Source organism: Rhineura floridana, chromosome 1 (genome assembly GCF_030035675.1).
Source record: "Rhineura floridana isolate rRhiFlo1 chromosome 1, rRhiFlo1.hap2, whole genome shotgun sequence".
NCBI lineage: Eukaryota > Metazoa > Chordata > Lepidosauria > Squamata > Rhineuridae > Rhineura > Rhineura floridana.
The window spans coordinates 26,009,986-26,028,247 of record NC_084480.1 but is presented as its reverse complement, the minus strand read 5'-3'; the positions used below and the strand labels follow the sequence as shown (position 1 = coordinate 26,028,247).

General features: G+C 42.5%; 1 protein-coding gene across 5 annotated transcripts in view; it reads left to right on the top strand.

Annotated features, from left to right (window-relative positions):
- Positions 1-16,127, top strand: part of NADK2 (NAD kinase 2, mitochondrial) — a 40,042-nt gene extending 23,915 nt beyond the window's left edge. For 3 of the 5 annotated variants that reach the window (XM_061616388.1, XM_061616414.1, XM_061616425.1), the window contains 5 exons: positions 1,649-1,792; positions 3,432-3,487; positions 3,580-3,633; positions 4,098-4,221; positions 9,870-16,127. In XM_061616388.1, the coding sequence (XP_061472372.1) occupies positions 1,649-1,792; positions 3,432-3,487; positions 3,580-3,633; positions 4,098-4,221; positions 9,870-10,008 (517 nt within the window). In that variant the 3' untranslated portion in view covers positions 10,009-16,127. Of the gene's footprint in view, positions 1-1,648; positions 1,793-3,431; positions 3,488-3,579; positions 3,634-4,097; positions 4,226-9,869 lie in introns of those variants that run through there. The other 2 variants (XM_061616395.1, XM_061616405.1) reach the window with 2 other exon arrangements.
- The last annotated feature ends 2,135 nt before the right edge of the window (positions 16,128-18,262 follow it).

Sequence of the window (18,262 nt, the reverse complement as noted above, 5' to 3'; positions counted from 1 at the left end):
GACTCAGAAACATTACTGCTTGGCAGTTTGTAAACTTCATTATACAATCAGATGTAATATGCTTTTGTCTTCCTTATTTAATAATTATTGGGTCCAAATTACACACTTCTACAATTTCCCAAATCTTCTTTCTTCTTCCCCGCCCCCACTTTCATGTATCAAGAGGTCTTATTTGGACACAAACATTTTACTTTGAATTATTTGGGAGGAAGAACAAATCAACTCTTGTTTTAGTTACTTTCTTGCTTGTAGTGTATCATCTTGCATATCATAAGCATTGGTATTAAAATTCTGATCTCCCTTGTTCAGTGTTTATCACTGACTCAAACTATCACTATCATGTGATTCAAACTATAAAATGCTAATTATTCTACACAGTGTCTGTCAGGACCTCTTTGCATGTTAGTCACAGATGCATAAGATATATATGTCTTTAATCAATTTGTAACTTGCTTCACTTTCTTGTCAATACTGCTTCACCCTTTCAATGCTTCCCCTTCATGCTTCCTAACACAAGGCCCACATATGTTTTATCTAGGAAAGGAGAACTGAAGTAGCAGAACTGAAGCTGAGTTCAATGTTTGCCCTCCAAATCATAAACAGAAGGGTGTGGGATAAGGGAAGATTATTCCCTTTCCTTTGCTGGAGGGGAATAAGAGCAGGAGCAGTGCTACTAGTTCCATCAAATAATGGGGATTACTGAAGAGGTTTGAATGAGTTGGTCCACAAGTTTTGTGAATAGACAATTTGAAGCGTGTGGAGATGATTGAGTGCTGAGTGTGGAATGGGATTGCAAGGGCTGCATGAAGCGGTAGATCAAAAGGCAGTTAGGTGTGCTAAACATTTTGTATTTCATGGAATATACATTTTAAACATGTAGTAGGGAACATGAAATTGTCCACTCTGAAGAAATATAGCTTTATATGCTAAGATGGGGGTAGGCAATCTGATGCCCTCCAGACATTGTTGGACTGCAGCTCCCATAATCTTTGACCATTGGTAGTGCTTGCTGGGGCTGATGGGAATTGTAGTTCAACAATATCTGGAGGGCATTGTGTTGGCTATACTTCATTTTAAGTAAAACAAGTAGTTTGGACAAGCTAAACCAAGGGTAGGGAACGTGTACGCCTCCAGATGTTATTGGATACTGTCTCCCATCAGCTGCAGCCATCATGTTAGTGGAAAAGCATGATGGTAGTTGTGGCCCCCCAGATGTAGCTGGACTATGAGTATGAACGCTTGCATGTGTTGCTGGGGCAGACATTCTGTTACTTGCAGTTCAGTCTCAAAATTCCTTTTTTATTTTGATGGCTCTACGCTTCCCATGTATATAGGAAGAAATCATAAAAGGGTTGTGTGCACTCCTGTTGCACTGTGGGAAACGTTGATACCTTGTCCTATTAACTACAAATGAACCCACAATATTAAACTAGAGAATTCTTAAAGGGTTTCAAAATGGCTTGCTATCTTACTAACAATTTGCTGCATTTTTGAAAATTGATGAAAACTTAACAATCAAAAATCAATCTTGATCTTTCATTATAAAATTGCTGTACTAAATTCAATAGTGAAATTTTTAGCCATGTTTGAAATTAGCCCTTTTAGATTGGTACATGCCTGATGTGGGGCTGTGTTCTGTCTTATTCAGGGTGAACTATAAATCCTGCAAACCCAGTTTTAAATTCTCCCTTCATAGGGCCTCTTACTATGAAATATCAGTTGATGATGGTCCATGGGAGAAACAAAAGAGTTCAGGTCTCAACATATGCACTGGAACAGGATCAAAAGCTTGGTAAGTTTGATGTGATTCTAAAATGTGTTATAAATCCACTTTATCTCTGGATTTTCCAACAGGAGTAAGAAGTAAATGCATTTACATAGAAGATAAAATATGCTATATCTGCTTGGAGAAGTTAAGAACTAGCTCATGAAAGGATCAAGTCCACTTGAGTTTTCTCAAGTTGCAATCCTGTACCAACTTATCTGGAAATGAGACCCATTAAATTCAGTGAATCTTACTTTTGAGTTGGCATGTATAGTGTTGAACTGTTAGACTTCTGAGTGCCAAGTAGATTTTTCTTTTTGCTGACGATGCAACTCTCCTATGCTAAATTATGTCTGCTTTCAAAATTCCAATTTTAAAAGCATGTTGTTAATGCAGAACTGGAGGGCTGCTGTGTTAGGGAAATAGAAAATGGAATGATGATTATTATTTTAAAATGGGTATGCATTGTTGTGAGGCTCTTTGGATTGTGGTTTTAATCTCTAAACCTCTGATGATGATTGGGTGTGCTACTTGTGCAGATCAAGAACCAATCTGAGTGCTGACAGAATACACATAGTAAGTTCTCCTGGGATTGTACTGCTTCAAAATTCAGATGGGGGATGCTGAATGCTCCCCATGTAACACAAACTCCCCATACATGGACAGCTAGAACATTATGGAAAGAAATAGCTGCTTAGTCTTCACTCTGCTATGTGTAACCTGAATTAAGTGTGATGACTCTGAAATTATCTAAATATGGTGTTAGGAGAGACAGGTACCTCCACTCTTGGGAGGGCAACTGGCAGCACCTGCCCTTTTGGAAGGAAAATCTGGGGGCCGGCTCCTGTTCTGGTGGGACTGGTTGTTTTGTGAGCATGTGGTTCTTGGTGGGTTTTATAAATGTTAGCCAATTTGAGGACTCTAGTTGAAAAGTGAGATAAATAAAAACAATCATTTAATGTGATAATGAAATGAAAAAAAATCCTGTTGGGTTGATATTTTCCAGTGTTCAAGAGACTTCAAGTTTAGGTGTTTCTTAAGCTGGAAGTTGCAGTAAGGGGTTGGATGGAAACATTAGTGTTGCATCCAATTGGCTTAAAGTCAATTCTGTTGGAGTTATGTAAGCAGTTTATTTTTAACCTGCTTTTCAGCTAGAAGTTACCTATCATTTTTTTAAAATCCCATATAAAGATTTTAAGACAGGTAATGCTGCAGATAATATGGGGAGGCTCTCAGCTGGAACTAGTCCAGATACTTAAGCACCACCTTTTTCATTATATCGTATTTGTACCTTAAGATTCTCTTCGGAATCTGTCTGTCTCTGCCAAGTGAAGTGAGGCAGGTGGCTATTGGGGAGAAGATCTCTGTGGTGGCACCCTAGCTATACTTTCGCCTCAGAAAGGCTCATCTGACACTTTCTCTGTTTTTTTTCAGTGCCAGATGAAAGCCTTTTAAACATCTTTTAATCTGAACTGCTAATGGTTTTTTTTCTTGTTGCTAAATAGGAACGTTTTTTAGACTGCATTTTACAGTTTTTGTTGCATTTTAATTGTATATTAATAGTGTATCTTATTTTTTTTATTCTGTAAGCCATCCCAAGAACATAAGCTGACAGGCAGCCATATTCACATAATAAATACAGTTCTCACTCTTACTCTGTTTTTAGGTCTTTTAACATCAACAAAGTAGCAAATCAGGCTGTGGAAGAAATCCTTAAGATTGGTAAGTTACCAGTGGGATAACTGTTAACTAGCAAATGCAAAAGGTAATTGTATCTAATTGAAGCATTATATCTATTTCTTTTGGTTTAATAGCTAAAAGTTATGAGAACTTAACTCTTCCATTGAACAAGGAACTAATACAGAAAGGTGAGACTATTCTTAGCTTCTTTTTAGTATATTTGACAATCATATTTCATGAGTTTGTGAGCAGCTTGTTTGCTTTTAACTTTTGTACAGTACTTAGTTCTTAAGAGTTATAGAAATATAATGGATCTTTTTATGCATTTAGCTTTCACATATTAGGTTTTAAAGACTTTCTTTGGTATAAACACTGGTCATTTTAGTTTGGATTTAGCTTGAATATATACTTCAAACATGTAATGTGTTCAGTTCTTAGATGAGGCAGGCTAACAGTTTTTAAAATCCTCATGATTAGAGTGAAAACAACTGATGCAGGCAAGTTTATTTCCATAAATCTTTCAGGATAGTATAAGCCATCTGTTAACATGAAAACAAAAATCTAGCCATTAAAAACCCAACTGATTTGAGAACTTACTATTTAGCGTGCTACTTACTTGCAGAACCTGACTTTCTAACTTGTGTACTTTTAGTAACAAACAGATATAATGAATCACTACTGTATAGCCCAGAGGAACCCAAGATGTTTTTCAGCATACGAGAACCTATTTCAAACCGTGTTTTTTCAAGTAGTCGACAACGAGGCTTTGCATCAAAGTAAGTATTGGCTGCAGGTGTTTTGAACAAATATACACTTGTTCTTGTTGTTTTGGAGGATAGGAATTCTATTTGCATGTTTGAAACAGGTTTTAGATTTAATTTTACCATATCATAATCATGGTTGCCAGTTTGACTGACATTGTTGTCCAGTAAGCATCCAGTAGACATATTGGGCATATTGTAGCTTTGAAATAATGAGCAATAAAACATTTGTTTTTAGAGTGAAATATAGATTTATGATGATTACTTATAGTACTAGATCCAAGAATTCTTCAAGTGTCCTTAACTCATAGGTTACCATTCCTTGGATTGTTCCTTCCTAATAATGTTGGACAGATATTGTCTTGCTCTGTCAGAGAAGGCCACTTTGGAATGGGAAACTCGGCCTATCAAGTCCGAAGACAAGGCTGTGCAAATTAGATTTATCTAGTAGAGGAGTTTTAATTCCCAGTGTTAGTCTTGCTTTCTATTCAATAGTGGGATTACTCATGAGCTTTATAAGAATCTCCCCATGCCCCTATTTTTGCCAATTTTTCCTTTCCCTCAGCTTAGCTAGAAAGAGGAGGACATAGCTTCCTGGCGTTACCAATGAATTGTTTTTACACCAGGGTTCCCTCTCCTCATCCAAAACACAGGATATTAATTTAATTTAAAGCAGAGATGGGAAATCTGTGGCATTCCAAATGTTTTATTTGATTTATATCCCTCCCTTTCTCCCAGTAGGAGCCCAAGGTGGCAAACAAAACCACTAAAAATACTTTAAAACATTATAAAAAAAGACTTCAAATTATATTAAAACACAACAACAGTTAAAAAACATATAAAACAAAACATCTTTAAAATCAAGTTTAAAAAACTTTAAAAACATTAAAAAAGAAGGTTTAAAAATATATTAAAAAGTAATTCCAACACAGATGCAGACTCGGATAAGGTCTCTACTTAAAAGGCTTGTTGAAAGAGGAAGGTCTTCAGTAGACACCAAAAAGATAACAGATGGTGCCTGTCTAATATTTAAGTGGAGGGAATTCCAAAGGGTAGGCCCCATGACACTAAAGGCCCATTTCCAATGTTGTGCGGAATGGACCTCCTGATAAAATGGCATCTGCAGGAGGCCCTCAACTGCAGAGCGCAGTGATTGACTGGGTATGTAAGGGATAAGACAATCTTTCAGGTATCCTGGTCCCAAGCTGTAAAGCCTTTGTACACCAAAGTCAGAACTTTGAACTTAGCCCGGTAGCTAATGGGCAGCCAGTGCAATTCTTTCAGCAACAGGGTGACATGTTGGTCATACCCTGCCCCAGTGAGCAGTCACGCCGCACATTTTGCACCAGCTTCTGGACCAACTTCAAGGGCAGCCCCACCTAGGAGTTCATACAGTAATCCAGCCTGGAGGTTACCAGTGCATGGACAACAGTGGTCAGGCCTGGTCCATAAATGGCCACAATCTTACCAGCTGAAGCTGGTGAGAGGCACTCCTAGCCACAGAGGTCACCTGGGCCTCTAGTGACAAAGATGGATCCAGGAGCACCTGCAGACTGCAGACCTGCTCTTTCAGAGGGAGTACGACCCCATCCAAAGCAGGCAACTGACCAATTATCTGAACTCAGGAACCACCAACCCACAGCGTCTCTGTCTCTGATTGAGAGTCAGTTTATTGGCCCCCAACCAGCCCACCATAGAGTCCAGGACTTGCACAGCCTCTCCTGATTCAGATGTCACAGAGGTGTATCGTCAGTGGACTGCTGACACCTTGCCCCAGTCTCCTGACCACCTCTCCCAAGGGCTTCATATAGATGTTAAACAGCATGAGAGACAAGATGGTACCCTGCGGCACCCTACAGCACAACTGCCAAGGGGCTGAAATCACCCAATGCTATTCTCTGAAAATGACCCTGGAGATAGGATCGGAACCACTGTAAAACAGCGCCTCCAATACCCATCTCATCAAGTCGGCCCAGAAAGATACCATGGTCAATGGTATCAAAAGCCACAGAGAGATCAAGTAAGAATAACAGGGTCACACTCCCCCTGTCCTCCCGAAAAAGGTCATCCATCAGGGTGACCAAGGCCAATTCAGTCCCATAACCAGACCTGAACCCAGACTGGAATGGGTCAAGATAATCTGTTTCATCCAAGAGTACTGGCAATTGCTGCGCCACAACTCACCTTAAGAAGGGGGTACTTGTGACCGGGCAATAGTTGTCACAAACCAATGGGTCGAGGGTGGGCTTTTTCAGGAGTGGTCGAATCACAGCCTCTTTCAAGGTGGCTGGAACTGCTCCCTCCTGCAACAACGCCTTGACCACACCCTGGATCCACTTGGTCAAACCCCCTCGGCAACCTTTAATAAGCCAAGAAGGGCAAGGGTTGAGAGGACATGTTGCTGGCCGCATCGTTGCAAGTACCTTGTCCACGTCATTAGGCCACATCAACTTAAACCGTTTCCAAGAAGTTGCAGCAGACGTTGCACTGAATACCACAGTAGATGTGGATGGGGCATCAAGATTGTTACAGAGGTGAGCAATTTTACCCTCAAAGTTCCTTGCAAACAATTCACTGTGGGCCTCTGAAGGGTCTAAAACCCATTTCCTGGAGTTGATGTCAACAGATCCCTGACAATACGGAAAAGCTCCACTGGACGGCTACTTGAGGATGCAATGGTGGCAGAGTAGTGGGGCTTCTTTGCCTCCCTCACCGCCGCATAGCAGGCACGGTTATAATGTCTTACTTGTGCCTGATCAGCCTCACAGCATGTCTTTTGCCACTTGCGCTCTAGCCGTTGTCCAGCCTGTTTCATTGCCCTTAGCTCACTGTTGTACCAAAGTGCAAACTGGGCTCCACAGTGCCAGAGAGGGCACTTGGGGACAACCATGTCAAGAGCCTGACGTGCCTCGTTGTTCCACAGCATGACAAGAGCTTCAACAGGGTCACCTGCTCTATCTACTGGGAACTCCCCCAGGGCATTCAGGAATCCAGTGGATTCCATTAGTCTCCCAGGGGGGCAGACCATCTTAATCTGGCCATCACTCCTGCAGGGGAGGATCAGAGCCATAAGTCTAAACTTCACCAGGAAGTGGTCTGACCATGACATTAGGGTGACATCCATCCCCCCCCCCATCTCCAGACCACCCCTTTCTCCATCTGGAGCAAAACCAAGTCAAAGGTGTGCCCTGCCCTATGTGCCGGGCTGGTGACAATTTGAGACAGCCCCATGGTCGTCATAGAGGCCATGAAGTCCTGAGCCGGAACACTAGAGGCAGCCTCAGCATGGATGTTGCAATCACCCAGCACTGTCGTTCTGGGCGCCTCCAATACCACAGCTGAGACGGCCTCCGCCAGCTTGGTCAGAGAAGCTGCTGGGCAGCAGGGTGGACGGTACACCAGCAGCAACCCTAGTTTACTGTCTCCTTGGCTCAAAACCGGTGCTGGCCCTCACAGCCAGGTCCAGGACAGAGTGGTTTCCTGGTGACAGATGGAAGTTCTGTAGACCACAGCAACTCCTCCCCCTCGTCCCTGTAGCCTGTGCTGGTGTTGCACCAAGTATTCAGGTGGTCAAAAGCTGGGTCAGACCGACTCCGCCCAGCTCACCCACCCAGGTCTCAGTAATGCACACCAAATTGGCACCTTCATCCATGATCAAATCATGGATGAGTGTGGTCTTATTGTGTACTGATCTGGCGTTAAACAGCACACACACAGCAGCGGGCACAGCCGATGAGCAATGAGGAACCTGTACATGAGAAGAATGGGAGCGAGGAACAAGGCATAGATAGCCTTGCCCTCTTCTGCTATGGTAGTTCACCACCTCCCCATGGCTATACCTCCCTTTACCCATGATCACTGAAATTGGGTGGCATCACCCATGTTTCTCTTAAGACTCCTCCTAAATACCTGATATGAACCCAGCAAGAGCCCACCAACAAAGCCTAAAAAAAAAAGTAAAAGTGTCCCCGCACTTACAGTGCGAGTCATTTCCGACTCTTAGGGTGATGTCTTGCGATGTTTACTAGGCAGACCGTATATATGGGGTGGGATTGCCAGTTCCTTCCCTGGCCTTTCTTTACCCCCCCCAGCATATGCCGAGTACTCATTTTACCAACCACGGGTAGATGAAAGGCTGAGTGGACCTCGACCCTTTTACCGGAGATTCGACTTCCTCCTTCCGTTGGAATCGAACTCTGGCCGTGAGCAGAACTTCGGCTGCGTTACTGCCGCTTACCACTCTGCGCCATGGAGGAACAAAGCCTACTTGAACCAATTATCACAGTAGACTTCTGAGAAAATTGGGAACAGTCAGACCCATTCAATATTTTTCACACAAGGCACATCTACTCCCCCCCCCCATCTCACACTCAGGAAGGGCCAGCCTTCTGCCAGTCACAGACTCTCACTTTGAAGGCATCTGGCAACTTTCTCCTTTTGTTCAGTTCACTGCACAGGCTCTCGCCCTGCACAAGAACTACACATGCGCCATATACCCTCCCCACTACCAATCTTCTCCAGATTGGTTTAAAAAGTATCTCCCTTGGCACTCCCCAAGGGGTGGCCCCTTTTGGCGGTGACTCCACCAGTGGCAGACCTGTCACCCAAGGGCAACTGGGCTTTTGTGCCCCTTGACCCAGCCAGGAGCTGATGCAAGAGGCTGTAAGATTGACTGCAGCCTCTCTCTGGAGTCAGGGTCTTAGCCATTGCAGCACTTACCAGGGACTTTAGCTGTCTCGAGAGACAGCAACGCAGAGGAGTGAGCAAGCAAGCAAGCAAGCACCCAGATGCTCAGGTACTCACTCTCAGGGCAGGTCTTATCCAGTCCCCCAGTGCTGCAGCTGTTCCCCTGTTGTTGGACTCTCTTCAGCCCCATTCAGCATAGCTAACAGGAAAGATGGAATTGTGGCCCTCCACTTGTTGGTAGACTACAAGTTCCCCGTTACTGTCTTAAACCTTCAAAGAGAAGCACCTCTGAAATATGCGCTCCTGTGGAGCCTTGATGAAGCCTGAACAACATGGTGAATTTCTAGAACATGTAGTATTTGTGGAGGCTTTCATTGTTCAGTGCTAACTTTAGTATGGTGTGATCTTACTTTGCTGTAGTTTAGTGGGTCTTCAGTCTGCATTTTTAATATTGTTGCGCATTCTGAATTTTCAGAATGGGGATGCTAACAATATAAATGCAAGTAGGTGAATAAGCCATTAATCCCTCAATGGTTGGAAGTTTTATTTAATATTGCTTTCACTGCTATACATCCAGAAGCATACAGTTTTCAACAGCACCCCACCACCCAGTTTACAGGAAAATTATCAGGAACAAATGCACACTTGTGGAATATTGTTTTGTCATAGTATTCGTGTCTTGTTGGCACTTAAACTAGTCTGTCCCTGAAATGAGTAGCTGAGGTTTAGTAAGAAGCTCTGCCTATTCTTGGTCGTTATATGAGGCATCACTTCACATATGAGATTTTAAAACTAGCTTATTAATTAATGGTTTTTCATGTAATTGCTTAAGTAGGTCCTGATTAATTTCCAATTAGTGTGAACTGATAGTGATAAAATTAGCATAACTTTGGTAAAATATTGTGCTTCTAGCTTCTACTGTAAATGAAACACCTGATTTGTAGGTCTATAGTAGTTTACTATAAATGTATTTTCAGAGTTTGTATCCGCTCTCGTTGTTGGGATGCCTGTATGGTCGTAGATGGAGGAACTTCATTTGAATTTAATGATGGAGCAATAGCATCAATATTGATCAATACAGAAGATGCTCTGCGTACTGTTTTGCTAGAAGAATGAAGAAATGGTTGGAACTACTCTCAGTACCAAGAAAGGATGCTGCTTCATTTCAGATGTGAAATTTGTTCTTTCATATGGACAGGGAAACAAAGATTGAAATAGCTTTTCATTCCGTTTGGATGGGTAATTCTTGGAAAACCAATGTTTGTCAAGCCAACAAAATTGTGACTCTTCGGAATTGTCATGAATCTGGCTGGCAGGCTGGTTTTAAAATGGAAGGCAGGGGTTGAAACAAATTGGTATTAATAAACTGTACAGTTCTGTAGTAACAGGCTAGTACTGATTCAGCAAAATGCACTGAATTCTTCCTATATGCTTCATCAGTTTCTAAAAGCAAATTATTTAAAATTAATTCAGCTAAAAGTTAGGTCAGTGTTTGAATTTATTTACCAAACAATTGTAAGTAACCCTTTTGTATACACCCAGAAATTTACTTTTCTAATTTGACATAATGTTTGATTGAAATGGTCTTCATCGCTCTAGTTTTTCTACAGTTCAGTACCTCAGACACAGCATTTCGTGTCTAAACTTTTTTCCCCAGTTTGATGTGGTGCCTGTGTTCCGTAGCAGGAGCAGGGAACCTATGGCCTTCCAGATGTTGCTGGGCTCAGCTTCCATCATCCATGACCATTGGCCAGACTGGCTGGCACTGATGGGAAATGGAATCCAGCATCACAAAGAGGGCCACAGGTTCTCCACCTCTGTTGTTTAGCAAGAGTGGAACTCACTTGAGGTTATCGCCACTTCCTAGTTACCTATTGACAATGTAGCTTTCATATTGGTTTCAGCTGGCTTTTGAAATATGAAAATGGAGATGGACTGCCTTCAAGTTGATTCTGACTTATGGCAACCCTATGAACAGGGTTTTCATGGTCAGCAGTATTCAGAGGGGGTTTACCATTGCCTTTCTCTGAGGCTGAGAGGCAGTGACTGGCCCAAGGTCACCCAGTGAGCTTCAGGCTATGGTGAATCCCCCGTCCCTCCAAAAAAGTGTGTGGTAATGATTTTAGGCAAGAGGTCATGCACTGACTGGGTTCCTGGTTGGACCTCTTAGTTGTGACTTAGGAGTAGACCAGAAGGGAGAAGTCCCCCTCCCCCATGGTCCATATGAAGCTCTGCTTCTAGAGACCAGCCAGTGCTGCTGATTGGTTGGGGGGAGAGCACAAGTAATGGCACAGCTGAGTGATGGACCAGATTACAAAGCCACCCAGCCATGTCAGAAGGATGCTTTCCTACCACCCCTCCCCCCCACAACAGGCATAAAAAGGTGCCTTGATAAGCAGTGACCCAGGGCTAATTAGTGAAAGTACATTATATGATTCCAGTGTGTGTAAGCCAATGCATATTTTATTAAATGGGTACAATGGAAAAATAATCTCCACTTGTAAAGTGAGGAGAAGTACTCATATTTTTCAATGAGGCCTGTATTGAATGTTGTTTTTCAAAGGCATATGAATGTGACCAATTTGAGCAAATTTCACAGTGCTTGAACTTGTTTTTTTTGCTATATAGATATAACAAATCAGAACTGTGACTTACAGCCAACTACTCTCCATTGTTTCATTGAACTAGCTATATTACTCTCTTTGGGAAAATGGTATTCGGTAGTGTATTGATTGACATAACTTAAACCCAGGCACAATGCAGGTTGTGAGTGTACTGCCAAATACATTCACTGTTTACATTTGAAATAATGGTAATGAACCCTCAGTGTCAGTCAACTAAATTATTAACTTATAGGTATTTGTAAGCTTGGTGGGTATAGGGTGAGTTCAGTGTAACTTACTTCCAAGAAAATAAATTTAAAATGAGGAAGAAAAACACAAGAGTATGATCATTTGAAATGAAGATGTGAAATTAGTCCAGTGGGATTGCAACTCTGTTTTATGAACTGCTCAATCTAAAATTTTAAATTTCTAAACTTGGAACATAATCAACTTATATCATGGGGCTAGAGAAATTCTGATAAGCCTCGATAGAGCCCTCCTCTACTTAAATATGCATTTTCAGGTCCCACCCTATTCCTGTGTCTGTGGTTTTAATGTTGAATGGACCATTGGTCTCACCTGAAGGGTGATTTTCCTATGAGTACGGACATCACAGCGGGTGTTAGCTCCACCTATCGTGCGAAGGCAAGAATGTCTTTGAAGTCAAGACTAGGGGCGTCAGGCCCCTCCCACTCTCCAGTTCATTCGCAGCGAGTCTAAGGAGAAATATCTAAAAATACAAGAACAAGGCCAACAGGCCTGGCAGCAGGAAAATAACACAATAGTACCATGCATAGTAACATGACTGCAACATAGCGGTATAACAGAACTAGAAGTCTTGACTTCACTCTTAAATTTAAATATAATAGCGTAACAGTAATATATAACACATTAGAAAATATATAGTCATCCTCCAACTGGGAGGGTCGTGATGTCCGTACTCATAGGAAAATCACCCTTCAGGTGAGACCAATGGTCCATTTTCCCTATGAGTCCGGCCATCACAGCGGGATGTACCACAGCAGCCCATACAGGGAGGGACCACCCACGTGTTAATCCTCATTAAGAACCTGTTGCAACACTCGTCTGCCAAAAGATGCGTCAGCAGAGGCATAACGATCAATTTTATAATGCCTTATAAACGAGTGTGGAGAAGACCAGACTGCAGCCCTACAAATATCGGCAACAGGAGCATTAGTGGCAAAAGCAGCCGAAGTGGCAGCTGACCTGGTAGAATGAGCCGTTATACTAGCTGGAACTGACAGCTTCAGGGACTCATATGCTAAAGTAATACATGCCCTTAACCAACGGGATAAGGTAGAATTGGATACTTTATGCCCCATAGACCTTGGATGAAAGGATACAAACAGAGACTCCGTTCGTCGAATCTCTTGGGTCCTAGACAGGTAGGTCTTGAGAGCCCTCCGGACATCTAACGAATGCCAAGCCTTTTCGAGAGGATGGGAAGGATTCGGGCAAAAGGAAGGCAAAACAATGTCCTGGTTGCAATGAAAAACTGAATCGACCTTGGGACGGAAGGATCAGTCTTCAGCACAACAGAGTCCTTATGGAAGACGCAGAGGTGTCGAGCAGAAGACAATGTGCCCAACTCTGAAACACGTCTGGCAGATGTGATTGCGATCAGAAACAAGACCTTGAAGGACAGTATACGTAGGGGCACAGTCCTGATGGGTTCAAACGGAGGGCGTTGCAAAGCCTGCAGAACTTTTGGCAAACTCCATGAGGGGAACCGATGGACAACAGCCGGACAGCGTAGGGCGACTCCCTCAAAAAGCGTTTGATGAACGGATGTGAGGAAATATGATCTCCAGGAGAGGACACTGAGAGAATGGACGACAGAGTGGACGCATGTCGACGTAGAGTGTTGGGTTGAAGTCCCATCATAAAGCCGCTATGGAGAAATTGCAGCACCTGATGCACAGTGGCCTGGGATGGATCATGGTGGTGGGACTGACACCACTTGGAGAAAGCCACCCAGGTATGTTGATAAATACGAGTGGTAGATGGTCTTCTCGAGGCCAACATAATATCAATCACAGCGTCAGACAGTCCAGCTGACTTCAAATGTCCCCGTTCAAACGCCACGCTGTTAGATTGAGCCAAGTAGGGTCCTGGTGCAGTACTGGACCCTGGGATAGGAGGTCTGGCCTGACTGGAAGTGTCCAAGGATCCATCATTGACATTGCCAGAAGATCTGAAAACCAAAATGGTGCTATCAGAACCAGCTGTGCCCTCTCAGTTCGCGCCTTCCTGAAGGTTTTGGCTAACAAAGGTATGGGAGAAAAGGCGTACAACAGACCGTCTGGCCACGGTGTTGTCAGAGCATCCACTGCTTCTGCTGTTGAGTCCAGGTATCGGGCAAAGTACCTGGGAAGCTGGCAATTGCGACTGGAAGCAAACAGGTCGACTGAGAGGGCGCCAAACCGACATTGGAGACGATGGAAAATGGCTGGATGAAGTTTCCATTCTCCTGGAAATACCTGTTGTCTGCTGAGCCAGTCTGCTGTCACATTCCAAATCCCTCTGAGATGTTCTGCTTTCAGGGATTGTAGATGTTGTTCGAAAACGGACCGGTAAGGGAAGGTCCCCCCCAACAATTCTCCAGGAGACACGACGGATTAAAGACAAGACAGAGGGGAGGGAGAAGTGGAATTACAGATAACAATCTCCACACACACACAAGTAGACACAAGAAAACTTAGCTAAGCTACGCTAGCTGAGAACTTGCTCGTACGAAGGCAAGAATGAACTGGAGAGTGGGAGGGGCCTGACGCCCCTAGTCTTGACTTCAAAGACATTCTTGCCTTCGCACGATAGGTGGAGCTAACACCCGCTGTGATGGCCGGACTCATAGGGAAAATTTTAAATTGTTGTAACCTGCATTGAGACCAGCTGGTGGAGGGCAAGTAATTTAATAATATGCACAAACCTTGTGTTTCCCAAATGTTGTTTTGCTGCCAATACGCAAATAGGGAAGGAATGGGGAAACAGGGCTGAGTTGGGCTCACTGGGGATTTGGTACCCTTGATGCAAGTAGATCATGCCCTTAAAATGAAATGCTACATTAACGTCAACCGTGCCAAAATTATGAAGAGTTAAAAGTGTTTCATATAAAGAAAAGTACTTAGGCAAAACATTTATCTTTATAAAGTTGTGAACATGGCAAATGGTTTCTCAAACCTATTGCCCAAAAAGCCATAGCTTGTGTGTACAGACCTTTCTCTCATGTCAGCCATAGTCTAATTGTAATGCAGTCCTTAAAGGAAAAAGACTAATCAATAGTTGTCCTTTGAGGTGATCTGAAGTGTGGATTTGCACAGATAACAAAATATTATTTCACATATTAAATGTTCTTGGGTGCCCTCTACTGATCTTGATTTGTCACAGGTGAACATTGTACTACACTTTTTTGAGTGTTCACGTCAAACATTTTATCAAACCGTGAGGGGATTTTTGAGCATTTGTTGTAAACTTAAGCCCACATTATCAGTTGCTCCCACCTTCCTTTCAGCCAGCCCTCCCTAAGCCAAACACCACCCTACTTTGGGGAAGAGGGATTGCACCCATTGGAAAGTTCTTATGGACACAAGAGTCTCTATGGGGCCTGTCTTTGGTGGGAAATGCTTGGAGTCATGATGATTTTATGTGTCTATGGCAGTGCTTTCTGGCTTGGGGGGGGGGTCTGCATTGTATGAGAACATCATAGCAGACTCAAATCAGGCCTACATATTTAAGGGTATGTGTGTCGTATTTCAAGCCTCCCTAGTTAATGATGTGCCCTAACCCTGGTCTTGATATACAACTATTAGCATTCATTGCTGCTTCTGGTTTTAGGGAACTAAAACTTAGGGTAAAAGCAAAACTTAGAAAGAGTTGGGGGGTGCTAATTTGATTGGGGATTGTTTTAACCTTTTTATCCCTAGACCATTTTGTCAAACTAACTTATGCTAGACTCATCCTCCAAATTGCTTGTTTGTGGAGACACTCTTTTTGTGATGGTCCAATGACTAGATACAACAAATCTGCATCCAAATAATGAGGAAAATAGATTATGGTACATTCTTCTCTGCCCCCCCCTTTTCCTGCAGAGTAAGTAGGGATTTGTGGTAGCTGATGTAGCTTGTGAAAGCAGTGGGGGTGGGGGAGTTAGGCCTTCCCCTCTTGGGCTGCTCTAATTAGCATCTCCCCCTTACCCTTGGGTACATTTAATGATTTTAAAAATGCACATACAAAAAAAAACAGTTGAGAGATCAATCATAGGTGCTTCGGCTCTGATAAGAACAAAGGTGAAGAATGTAAAAACCAAGACAATCTTTAGAAAGACAGTTCAATCTATTTAAAGAATTTATATTTAAATAATTGTTTTGTGCTAAAGGGGCTGATAAGCCAAACTTATATGTGGAGTGTGTGCAAATATCAAAGTCAACATAATGTAACTATATGCCCTCCTCCTAAAATGGTTTTATTCTAGCATCCTGGACTAAAGTGTTCCTATTAATATTTTAACCAGGATTTTTCATTTTACTAAAAAGGCATTGAGATTTGGCTTTACTGAGAAATGTATGGTGTGGTTAGTAATTAATGTAATAAAGGTGAGTTTGTGTTTTGGAAGTATGTCTTTCTCCTCTTTGAAGACTACTTGAGATGTTAATCTGATATTTAGCTAAGCAGAAAATGCTTCCTAGAATGTTGTTTACATCTTGCCTCTTTCAGAACTTATTTTTCATCAAAATATACTTGTCTCTGTGCAGTTACTTATGACTCCTAACAGCATTAACTCAAATGTGAAAGTTTCTTTTTCTACTTATATGTTTGTACTTGTCAATGCTAGGTAGGAAAAAAGTTACCCACATGGTCAGGGCTGGCTCCAGGTTTCTGCGGGCACTTGGGCACAGGGTATCAATGGGCCCCTTGTTCCTTCCCTCTTCAAACTACACTCCTCCTCCCTCTTGGCCCACACCCCTTAGTGCTATTTGTACTATTAACATGGAGCCTAGGATGAAGGGTTGAAATGGGTTTTTCTAAGCATAACCTGTTGTTTATTTGCTTATTTATTTAACAGGATTTGTATACTGCTTAATTGTGAAAGCTGTTTGCATGACATAACTAAAGATACACATAGGAACTTCCCAATGATAATGGTGTTGGGGGAGAGGAACAAATATACAAAAGCACTGCAGACCTGAACAGTAGAAGCAGGCCTGGCCTGTAAAAGGAGAAGTATGTTTGGCAACAGTGGAGGAAAGGGGAAACAGAACACTATCAATCAGTTTTTAGACGGACACGTGCTTGCACGCATGAAGACTTTAACTGCCTTCTCTCACTCCCTATCAGATCAATGGGACAAACAGAAGAGGGGAGGAGAAGAAAGGAAAATATTAAGGTCTTTTTTCTAAAAGGATTTTCAAACAGGAAAGATCTCAAGTAATTACCTTTCCCGCTTTTTATAAAGAATCCAAAGCCATTCAACAAAAAAGTTAGCAGCAACTTCCACTCCCTCATGAACACAGCAGCGTTTAACCTTCTGCTCTCTCCTCACTCACCCACCCATCAGTACCCACCTACCATACTCCATTTTGTTTTGGCTTCTCCCCCCCCCCCCCCCCGAAAAAGGATTCCTTACTTTTCAAGAAGCTACCATGCTGGGAGGGAAGAAGAAGAAAACATCTCTTCTGACTCTTTCAGCCCAACACTGCTCTCCTTTCATCAGAGAGGCGGCTTTGGTAAAAGCCACTCCTGTTTCCACTCCCTTGTCCCTTTACTGCAGGTTTTCGATCTGGGCGGGCTTCTTCCTGCATGCAGTGTTTGGCGGGAAGGTGTGCAATGCAGGCACTCTAGAATGAGAGTGGCTGCCTGGCAGAAAATTACCAGATATAGAATGCATGTTGAGTAATTTTAAGCTGTGCAGCCACTATGCATGGCAGCTGACTCACTCCAAGAGAGTGGATCATTCAAGAGAGCTTGCAGTGCACACCTTCCCGTTCAGACCAAACCATCTAGTTCAGGAGGGCGGCTACTTATTTTATTTATTTATTTATTTATTTATATCCCGCCCTTCCTCCCAGCAGGAACCCAGGGCAGCAAACAGAAGTGCTAAAAACACTTTAAAACATCATAAAAACAGGCCTTAAAATATATTAAAACAAAACGTTAAAAACATTTTTAAAAAAGCTTTAAAAACATCTTTAAAAAAGGGTTAAAAACATTTAAAAAAATTTAACAAGCAATTTTAACACAGATGCAGACTGGGATAGGTCTCAACTTAAAAGGCTTGGTGAAAGAGGAAAGTCTTCAAAAGGGGGCGAAAAGATAGCAGAGATGGGTAGTAGGCAATGGTGCAGCAGCTGTTCTGTCTGAGACTGGGGAATAGAAGTACTTAACTAACATGCAACCACGGCACCTGTACTTTTGAACTGGAGGGATTTGGCACCTTTGCACAGAAGTTGCCTGCCTTATAACTCCCAACAGGGGCCATTAGATAATGGATAATTCCATATTTTTTAAATTTACAGAGAAAGCATACAAATACTGAACACAGCACTAACCCCATGTCTCTTAATGGAAAATAAAAGTATTGGCAGGTTAAGTGGATAGGTGAGGAATTATTGCACAGCAGTATGTATACACCATCTTGCAACATACCATGTACCAAATGTTTCAAGTAGCCATTTTAAGTTTCCCAACACTGTGCTTAATACTTTATCCTTCAATAACCAAGTCAAAGACCAGCTTTATCCTTCAATAAC